The sequence below is a fragment of the Clytia hemisphaerica genome, unplaced genomic scaffold (genome assembly GCF_902728285.1).
Source record: "Clytia hemisphaerica strain Z4C2 unplaced genomic scaffold, Clytia hemisphaerica genome assembly, whole genome shotgun sequence".
NCBI lineage: Eukaryota > Metazoa > Cnidaria > Hydrozoa > Leptothecata > Clytiidae > Clytia > Clytia hemisphaerica.
In genome coordinates this window covers 1,586,901-1,597,655 of record NW_027103974.1, presented here as the reverse complement: position 1 = coordinate 1,597,655, position 10,755 = coordinate 1,586,901, and the positions used below count along the sequence as shown (strand labels likewise).

Below are 10,755 nucleotides of genomic sequence, written 5' to 3'. Positions count from 1 at the left end.
GGAGCTTGATTTTTTGTATATGGGTTTGTTTTCGACGACTAGTTTACTAGTCTATTGTTACTCGTGATTAATCGTTAATTGCACTCCAAACCATACGATTACTAGTACTAATACTTCAAATGTAACAATTTTCTTTAAATTTGCAAAACTTTGGAATTATTTTTCTCGGAAATTATAGTACTCTGTATTATCTTTTCAACAGTGTTTAATATGTTACAATAGCAGCATTTTATTGAATGGTAAGAAAAACTATGATTTAATTCACACTTTAAAATCGAATGGACTAAAATTGACAGGGATTAATAGGGGTAAAATGTAACTGTTCAGAATTCTATTCCCTTTGATTTGAAATTCTCTTTCGATAAATAAAAATTGTCATCTCAAATAAAAAAGCTACTGGCCTAAACCATAATGAATGAAAATCTTCTAAAAATGACAGAATTTGAATCGTAAAATTCATTTTCTAGAAAATAATTCAAAAAGGAAAAATACAGTTTAAAAAGCTATCAAATTCAATACTAAAAATATCTACCTAGTATGTGGTAAATTTGGGCAAAATTCGAAAAAAATATCGCGAACAATATAAATGCAACAACACCAAGTAAAAAATGTTCATTTCTAAGTAAAGAATATTTCACTCAAAAAAGCCCGTCGAAATGATTTCTATGAGTGCACAATTTCTTTTTATGAGCGAACGTATTCAGTTGGGAAAGAGAATCGATATGTTTCGTCAGATTTGATTCTGTGAATGATACCAGCATTGGGAATGGTGTTCCATGAAAACGTCAACGTGATGTTATCATGACCCCTGTAATGGAAAGAATAATGATACTGTTAGGTGCTTAATAAACGGGGGGGGGGGGGTGTTGTTGGAAAAATCTTCAAATTTTAAGAAACGGGGGGACCTTATTGCCGAGTGCGAGTGTTTGGAAATTGTACCTCTTAACACCTAAAAATAAGGTAATAAAGACTAAAACCAGGCTAGCTAGAGCAAAATAAGGGACTCTTATGACAGCTGACAATATTTTCAAAACTTAACGGGGGGGGGGGAGAGTCCCAACAAGGTTGGAAAAAAGATCGAGAAATTAACAAAGTTTATTAGGCACGTAAGAGCATAACGTAGCCTGCGAGACGTAAGGAAGAAGAGAAACAGTAAATCACTTGACAGTTGCTATAATCAATTTCAACAAAATTACAGACAGAGTTCGACAGCGCAGCGATCCTCTGTAATTTGCCGAAGTGAATTACAAATCTTAAACACATCTACGATGGCCCCGAGGTTTCTCCACTTCTAAAAAAAGTTCTGAAAGTTTCAAGAAGAGAAGTAAAAATTTAAAGAAGGGAAGTAAATATTTCGAGAAGGGAAGTAAAAATTTTAAAAAGGAAAGTAAAATGTCTTTAAGTATCGAAATTGTGATTAAATTTCTACATTGGCGAGCTGCCAAAATGGTTTTAACCCTTTTTAAATTGTTTAAAGCACAAGACAACGTCTAAAACACGTGATCCTACAACAAAGATTATATAAATATAAGTACTCTCCCAAAGTGTTTTTATAATTTATGAAAAGCTTTATAACTTTTGCTTAAGGGATAGCTTTAAACGTTTAATCACACTAATCAACATAATTGCCATTACAAACATCCTCTGGAGTCTGGTAAGGGGTCTCTCTGTAATAACAATAAACTTTCTACGTCAGGGGTTGTAATCAAAACCACGTGGTATTTTTGTCATTTTTTACTTCTCTTCTTCATTTTTCAAAGCTTGAAAGAGAAGTAAAAAAATCAAGAAGAAAAGTAAAATTTTCAGTGAAGTAATACAAAAAAATTACTTCTCTTCTTAAAATTTTTACTTCCCTTCTTCATTTTTTACTTCTCTTCTTGAATTGTCTTTTTCTAGAAGTGGAGAAACCTCGGGGCCATCGTACACATCAAATAAAAATGCATTCATAAATTTTTAAGCTTATCTTTAATAATTGATAGAATAGGCTTTTCCAGAAAATGTTTGTACAAGGGGGGTGGAGGATATACCTTAAGGGAAGAAATTTTGGTGGAAAGAGATTTGGGCGAATTTCCTAAAAATTTCTTTCCGCCAAATTTAAATTTATAGGTCATTTGCCAAAATAAATTCTCGCCAAATTTAATTTTCTTTCCTCTTAAAATACACTTTTCCCCTCTTTTTTCAGCTAAAATATTGAACAGAAATGTTTCGTTCGCCAAAATTTCTTCTCGCAGAAATTTCTATTCTTAAGGTATTGTCCAGGGGTAGTGAAAAATCAACAAAATTTACCTTGTCCGGGGGTAATTTTGCTCCTTTTTGGGGTGATTTTGAATGTCTGGGGGTCAACTGATGCTTGTCTATGGGTTAAACCTGCTGTCCTAGGGGTTAAACCTGCTGTCCTAGGGGTTAAACCTGCTGTCCGAGGGGTCAAAAGTCACAATGTCTCGGGGGTAAATTTCTAAAAAACGTATTATCCTCCACCCCCCCCCCTTATTCAATTTTTTTTCTGGAAGAGTCAAATGTGGAGTAGGCAAATCGTAAACAAGAAAAAAGCATTGTATCGTGAGCTATTCGTAGCCCCGTCCTATTTTATAATTCTTTCCTTAAAAAACCTGCTGAAGTCGCCAGGGTCCTATTAATTAAGGACACACTTTATACTGGTCCTTTATCAGGTTCACCTCTTCTGAGTGATGTCACAAAAGAACAAATGGGGAATAGGTACTTAAAGACAGTAAATTTACAATATTAAAACCGAACTGAAACTGTGCTGGAAAGATATTTCGAAAATATTGAAACACTACAGTTTCAGATAAACATGAAATACGATGGACGTTTTCACACATTCATTATCAAGTGAAATATTAATCAATAAACATCAACAGCCTCATTAAAAATCTAATCATACTTTTTTGATTTTCCGAAACCATGTCAGTTTTTAGGAAGAATAATAGCAGTCTGACAGGAAGGATAAATATGGCAGTTTCAGGAGTTTTACTATTGATCATTGGAAAATATTTCAGAATGTGTTATTGAGCGTTTTTTATCAAGTATCTTACCCTTGGCTCTTTGAACCCATGCTGATTAAAAGCCTATGTTAGAGCTACATTCGGTACATCGTTTTGCTCTCGCTAATCATCGCGCGGAAAAAACGCCACAATATTATAGAACGCCTCCTCTCGATAATATAGAAACCAAAAAAAAAATCGATGAAGAGCAGAAAAAGTTGAAAAATTGCTCACCTGAGACCTGAGCCATCATCGAAGAAGTAATATTTACAATTCATCTCGCGAAGGTCTAAATAAGCATTTTCACCACGCTTGATGATTTTGTCCCACAACACTACTTGATTCAAACCCTGCAGAAAAATGTTCGAAATATCAGGTGATCACAAAAAGCAAAATAATATCCTTAAGGGCGGACTCCACTTTCACGCGAAATCAGCGAAAACTTTTTACATTTTTGTAAGGTCATTGGTCGGTTGAAAAATGAAGCAACTCCATTGGTCAAAATTGACGTAACGGTTGAAAAACTTCAACTTTTTTTTGTTCGCGCGAAACTCTTTTATGACGTAATCTTTTCTTTAGGCAAAAAGAATTGAGAAAAAAACTGTCGCCCATTTCGCGCGAAAGTGGATACCGGTCTTTATACCTTTGTACTCTGTCTGTTTCTTAATTTTTTAGTTTTGTCAAATAAGAGATTTCCTCAATCAAAAATACGCAAATTCGCACTTAGCATGAATTGTTGCCTATTTTTCTGAGTCCAAAATGTCAAACATAAAAAATTATTAACATAAAATATCAAAAAGCTCTAGGTGTTCATACATTTTCGGGAGTTTCGTATTCGGCAGCCAAGTACAAAAATAATTGTTTGACATTCCAGTTGAATAATGGCTCCAAATCTATAAAGAAGAGAAAAAGCTATTAATGAATGCTGACATCAACAGCTTATTTTTCCATCAATTCTACAATCCCGGACAAAAGGTTGTAGACTTTTCAAAAATACATGAAAAATTTTAAAATAAGCTCTGAAAACCCATTTTTACCAGGGCCCATGTTGTTTTTATTGGATTTGGAGGGTCGGGTGACAAGTCCAGCATCCAAATCCACTCGACATTGAAGGAAATGCCACCTGGGTGGCTGAAGTTCACCCATTTTCAGTCATTAGAAGCCTTTGGAAGTCTAAAAATCACAAGGACTAAAGTCAAATGGATTGCTAGCAAACCTGTAGGTGTCTTCTGCCGAATAACCACTTGTGGGTCATTTGGGGAATTTCCCAAGTGTCAAATGGGATTTTTTTGGCACTATTGAGTAATTTTTGAAAAGTCTACAGACCTTTTGTCCGGGATCGTATGATTCTAGACTGGATGTTACCAAACATAACATAAGTTACATTGCATTTTCAGAACGGGTTAAAAAAATTCAAGGTTCTTACCTGATTTGAGGTTGAATTTGAGGAAACCAAGATCATTCTTTGCTCTTGTTGCTGTGAAATCTCGTACGTGTTTTCTATGATGATAATAATGGTTCATATCATTATATAGTTAATAATGGATTTCTATTATGATAATGAGACAAAGAATAGAGAGACATACAGGCTAAGCAATTCGTCATATCTTTTTACTTGCTTGCTTGAGGCCTTATTTATTAGGACCACCTAATAATCTTATATAAAGAACAATTTTATATTTGAAACAGAAAAAACAAAAAAAGGTTTTTTACAACCTTCTTCTGGGTTGATCATCAGCAAATATAAAAAGTTCTACTTTGTATTGAGCACTCTAAAGAAACAAGGTTCTCTACAAGATATAAGAACAATTTTATAAGAACACGAGGTTGAAAAAACCTAAGCCCTCAGATTTCAGAAACTACTTTAGTAAGTACTGATTTTAACAGATTTTAAAGTTTTTAAGTAAAGAAACTAAGCGTATTAAGAACATCGTAAGAACATTTACACCTGAAAATTTCGAAAAATTAAGAAGACCCCAACCTGAGCCAAAATTTTACTGAAATTTTTAGCTGTCGTAAAAAATATCCTTATTTTTGCAAACCACCCCTGTTTATTAGACACGTGAGAGTGAATACTTCATAAGTATATTATCTTTGACTATTATAAAATGTTAAAGTGCAAATAAGAGAAAATTTAATAAATCATAAGCTAGACGGCATATATTGTAATCTCATATTAATAGATCATCCATTCTGCTCATGCCACGCTCTGCTATAAAGAGTTCTTGTGAATCTGAACTGGTTGCACAGCAGATTCATTTAACTTGAAAACGAAATCGAGAGCGACTGGGCTGTTTATGTTTATGTGTTATTATGTTTATGATTGAGGTTTGAATTTGATCAATTGTTTCATATTAGCGTGCTTAAATACTCATTAACAATACCATCGAAAATCTGTATGAGAATCATTAACGAAGTTCGTAAACGGGGTTTGCCCGAAGTAATCAGCATCTCAAAGATTTAGGGTTAACGAAAAAAATAAAAAAACAATTTTGCTGAAATATTTCCAAAATTTTTCAATATCTAATAGGATCAATCTTTTGTCATCCAATCATATGCTCATAGGTCGGGACCGTGAACTGAATATTTATGGATCAAATCATACTTCGTCATACTTATAGCGTTTTTGATGCTTTTTAGATCGACATTGGTGGGGCCGGGATTGGTTCTTCTCAGTTTTTCGTTATTTTCCTCTTATTTTGCCTGCACTCTTTTTCTCATAAACCTGAGCTAAAGACTCGATGTCGTCCTCTTGTGATTCCTGAGATGAATATGACGGTCCTTGTTGCTCGCAATCAATGTCAATTTCCATGTCACTGTCACTGTCACTGTCACGTTCACTCTCAGAATCTGTATCATAAGAAGTACCATAAGAATTCCCATAGTATCTTCTTTCAGTAAAAGTGATATGAGAAGGAGTTGTCCGAATCAGCTTTAATGATGATTGTTTGACTTCGTCCGGTTGCTTATCAAATGCGTAACGGAATATCAATCCCGGTCGCTTGTTGAAATGATCTATTCCCAAATGATTCATTCTTCCAAAACAAGTCATACATGGACGCTTTTTGCCATAAATGTAAAATTTCAGATTGCCTTGTTCCTTTCTTAGCTCTTCTGCTTTGTCACACAAGTGTTCTTCTGCGTGACGTCTATGATCAAACTGAGAAGAAGGGGTCGTAATATTTGGCTTCGGGTTAAGCAAATTCCAAATAGTATCAAAACGCGTGTCGTCGCCTCTAATTTTATTTATTCGTTTGACGGAATGGTGAAATTCTCTTATTCTATCATGATTGTAATTAAATTTAATTTCTTCAGGTATATTTTTTGGTGGATCCAGGAGTTCGTCTGCTTTGATGTTTTTTATTCCTTCTATTATTTCGTCTGAAGGCGGACTTGGGCTGAAAGCAACGAAAATATGCTGAGGCTTTCCGTCTTTTTCTACCAGCATTACTTGAACTTCTTGTAAACCAATTTTCTTGTTTTCGTTTTTTAAATCTATCTTAAAAAATTTCGGGAGGATATGATAATATAATACTCGAGCAACATGTCGAAGAAATTGGGCAGTTGTATCCTTGTATTTTCTTGGTAAGCGATAATGAAGATCATGATGATTATTATATTCACCGAGGTTTTCATCGTAAAGTGTCAGTACAGGAAGCTTTAGCTGGTTACTGTCTGTTCTTCTAAGATCTTTACTTGTAAGATACAGGACACGTTTATCTGCTTTCTCTGCAAAACTATCTGTTTCGTGATCGCGACTCCCATTTTCTTGCTTCTCTTTCATCAGCAAAGAAAATTCTGAAAGTTCATTATATTTTTCTGTGTCTTCAATTCTTTGAAAAATATCTCCCCAGAGCTTAGAGGAGATAATTTGATTGGTGTAACAGATGTATCGGCCGATTCCAACCAGACTTAACCTGCTGGCAATTTTCTCTTCCCAATGTTCAAAGATGACGGAGCGAATTCCGGCTTGTGCATTTGATTTACAAAACCATCCTTTAAACAACTTATCTTCTAGCTCGAGCCAAGAAGATAAATTACCACTCAGAAAGTGTTTGAGTTTATTACTTTGGATATCAGTTTTGAAATATTCATTATGGTAAAACAGTACTTCAGCCACATCATTCATTGATTCATCAGACAAAGCTTTTTTCAATCGCTCACGAAAAATCTTTTTAAATTCTTCATTAGTAATTCTTTGACCTTCTTCAGATCTCCACAATTCATTTGCAGCATGTCCTCTCCCTTTTTCAAGTGCTTTATAAACTGCTTTATCTCTTTCTTTGCAGCTATTCATTTTTTGCCTGGAGAAGGGCAGTGACCCTCATCCACATAAATTGACAACTGGATGAAGACGTAAGGGGGGAAAGTCGCTTAAATATATGGTATCTGATCATGAGAAATAATGACCAATAAGATCATTGTTAATCATTATCATTACTTTCTTTTAAACCAAATTGCTTTTTAAAAGAAGGAAAAATCTAAATATATTCCGGTAGTAAAATGAAACAACATGATGCAAATGATCTAGTTCTTAATCCTCATATTTTATACTTTTAATCATAATCCTAAATAGCCCTATAGGAATGAAACTTTTGTACGATTTCATAACAAGAGAATAAAATTTTAAATCCGGTTTAAGCTGATGCGAAAAACTTCACACTGGGTAATAATTAAGCCGTAGCCTAGGTGGCTTAAAGCTAACCTTCATCGTAAACAAACGAAATGATTAAAAAGAAAGATTCCAACATATCAATAGATAAAACCGTTCATTGCATCAATCACATAATCTCTAGATCAAAACAAAAACATGGGATTAAGTGCTCCAAGAGCGTAGATTAAAAAAAGGAGTGTTACAGTAATCATACTGTAATTAAGTACTGTAAGTACTGTAATCATATTTGCCATTTCAAATTGTGGTAAACCAGAAAAAACAACAAGTATTTTATTCAAAAAAAATTTAGCAAAAGCTTTTCGGTACAACCATCATCAGTGCTATGTTACATGAAAAAAAAGGAAATCAGTTATATTTATTAACCCTTTAACGACCGATGACGAGATATCTCATTATCGCGTTTTGCACCAAAAATACTTCTGACGAGACATCTCACAATGGTGTGGTGTTCGCGAAATTGCGCGGGTTTTGAAAAGGTGTCATCTGATAAAACGAAAAAAAATCGTTGAAAATTTAGTCCAGTCCAGTCCTGTACAGCTTTGAAAATTTTAGATATCTAAATTTATCGTTAACAAGCTATGACGCTGATAGGACCTACCTGATGATTAAAGTTAGAGCAAGTAGGGAAGTGTAATATAGTCGAGTAATGGAACGCCAAGGGGATAATCAGTAATTGTTCGACTTGCTGAAATTCGAGTTATAGAGAGGCAGAATAGCCTAAGAATTTCCTCAAAAGACCGGAAAAATTGTTCGAGTTTATGGAGATAATCAAGTTGAGGAGGTTGGAGTTGAGGACATTTGACAGTTGATGGTGGACATTGTTATCAATAATGCTTTTGTGTGAAAAAAAAACAACAAAGAAATATTAGGAAAAAGTCCTTGAAAAATTTCCAAAAACGGCGATAAGCGGCATATTTCCGGGAGGCCCGGAATCTTAGAGTTAGCAATTTTCGAGTTAGCTAAATTATGACGTCATAAAAGTGCAAATTATGACGTCACTCGACTCTAACTCGATTTTTTATTTTCAAAAAAGGATTTTCGAATTAGGATTAACTCGCATTTTATTTTTCGATAAAACCTTTTCGAGTTAGCTAACTCGAATTTCTTTTTCACAAAACCTTTTTTCGAGTTAGCTAACTTGGAATTTATTTTTCATTCACAAGTTTTCGAGTTAGCTATCTTGTATTATTTTGTATATGGTAGTAGAAAAATCCATAAAAATTTCGAAAAAGAAGAAGACGGAAGGAAGTTTGCTTGTTTTTCTTCCTCCTTTCTTCTTGTTTAATGTGGAGTGGAGATTTTGTAAAAGATGAGAAATTAGATTTATTTAATCTAAGTGCCTTGATGTATTATATGTTTGCACCAACAAAATTTTGCTTCATGAAACTACATTTTGATGCTTGAATTTCGACTTGCATGAGTGTATGATTTTTTACCCACTGGGTGTTCTTTGCTTACTTTGGCTCCAGAAAATTGTTTTGTCAGTTCTACAGATATGTTGCAGATTATTTCAAGGTATGCTATTAATCGTAGAAATTTTAGCGAGACTAATTTAAGCGTTTTAGCGAGTTTACCCTATTTTCGCCAAAATAAATCTCGCTAAAACACGCCGAATCGACAGATCGCTAAAATTTATCCGCGCGAAATTTCTGGTTATATTGCCTTGATAAATTTTTATCAATAAGAAGGGTTTCAGTGCAAAGAAGTGCTAGAAAACGAATTCAGTCAATAATTTGTATTCGCTAAAATTTATCCACGCGAAAGTTATTGAAATCGTGATTCGCTAAAATAAATCCAATAAAAAATCAAGATTTTCCTGACTCGCTAATATACGCTAAAATTAGTCTCGCTAAAATTTCTACGATTAAAGTATACAATAATACATTTGACAGTTTTTCTTCAGCTTTGGCATTTCATTTCGATACTGCGTGGCCTTTGCGTTTATCTTTTTCCGGGTACTGATGTTTTTTGTGTTAGTTTTAGTTCTGTGGTGAAGGTAATGAAATTTCATTTTTATAAATCTAAAAAGATTTCTTATTGGAGCTGAAATAAAATTCGTCATTACACAAAATGAGGTAGATGAGACTCGCAAAATCATGCTTTTAAAATGAGTAACATAAGTCATAAAAGCAACAAATCTTAAATTAAATATGTATTATAGTTTAGTACACAAGTTGTTTCAGGTTGTTTCATTTTTCATTTTTCAGTCATGGTAGCCCCAATGAAAGTTTCTGACAATATATTTCATCATTCAGACAAACCGTCAAACAAGATTATGACGAGATAATCCGACAGTCAGTTAAAAAAGCCGCGGTATTTTAGACACGGAAAAATAAAAAGACGTCGTCAAAGGGTTAAAAAAATGAAGAAAATCACAAACAAAAATAACTTACACCACTTGTCTGCTGACTTCATATTCAATATCAGGATCAGCGTTTGGTAACACAGTGTAAGTTGTCAAGAAGCAGGCAAAAGTTACTGCAGCCAACACTGATAAACAATACGCAAAGACCACGTTCAGTCGTGATAATATTGAATGCATTGTGTTTTTATTGTCTATCTAGTCTAAGAAAAAATAAGAAAAATTTGTTGTAAAATACACTTATAAAATTCACAAAGAAGCAACTCTAAAAAACCAAAGGTTAATAAGCTAAAAGATGTTAGAATTTGTTTTAATTGTTACGCGTACATCCACACCCTACATGTGCTTGTAAGTCAATGTCACAGTTGCTATTAATGCGGTGCAAGAACCTAAAGAGGTAAAATAAATCCAAACCCCAAGCTAGCACGCGACGCCGCTTAAGCAGGAATCTAGCGCAAAATTAATGGCGTTTTGTGTCAGCTCTTATATTAGAATGTAACCCTCCTGGCTCTGAGGGAAGGCGGCTAGAAGTCAAATTTCAGGCTGGGGGCTCTTTTTTCCTAAGAAAACCAGTTTTTGCCAAGCTAGCAGAGCCGGGGAAAATTTTCTATGTCGAGCATTGAATGCAGATTTAAATGCAGATTCTACAAAGCCAATAAATTTATAGTGAAATGTAAAAACAAGATATAATGGTTACGTCTGCCGACCAATTAGGA

The 10,755-nt window shown here is 34.1% G+C and overlaps 1 protein-coding gene across 1 annotated transcript; it reads right to left on the bottom strand.

The window, feature by feature from the left end:
- Nucleotides 1-441: 441 nt before the first annotated feature.
- LOC136810687 (signal peptidase complex subunit 3-like) lies at nucleotides 442-10,242 on the bottom strand. Its single transcript, XM_067067262.1, has 5 exons — nucleotides 10,071-10,242; nucleotides 4,429-4,502; nucleotides 3,819-3,895; nucleotides 3,237-3,352; nucleotides 442-808 (listed from the first exon to the last, which is right to left on the bottom strand). The coding sequence occupies exons 1-5, from the start codon at nucleotides 10,217-10,219 to the stop codon at nucleotides 685-687; spliced, it is 540 nt and encodes a 179-aa protein (XP_066923363.1). The 5' UTR covers nucleotides 10,220-10,242; the 3' UTR covers nucleotides 442-684.
- Nucleotides 10,243-10,755: the final 513 nt, after the last annotated feature.

Excerpts from the sequence above, each read along its gene's own strand:
- LOC136810687 (XM_067067262.1), bottom strand. The coding sequence starts at position 10,219 with ATGCATTCAATATTATCACGACTGAACGTGGTCTTTGCGTATTGTTTA. Across the intron at positions 3,896-4,428 it reads CAAATTCAACCTCAAATCAG|ATTTGGAGCCATTATTCAAC; the intron begins GTAAGAACCTTG and ends TCTTCTTTATAG. Across the intron at positions 809-3,236 it reads GATGATGGCTCAGGTCTCAG|GGGTCATGATAACATCACGT; the intron begins GTGAGCAATTTT and ends TTTCCATTACAG.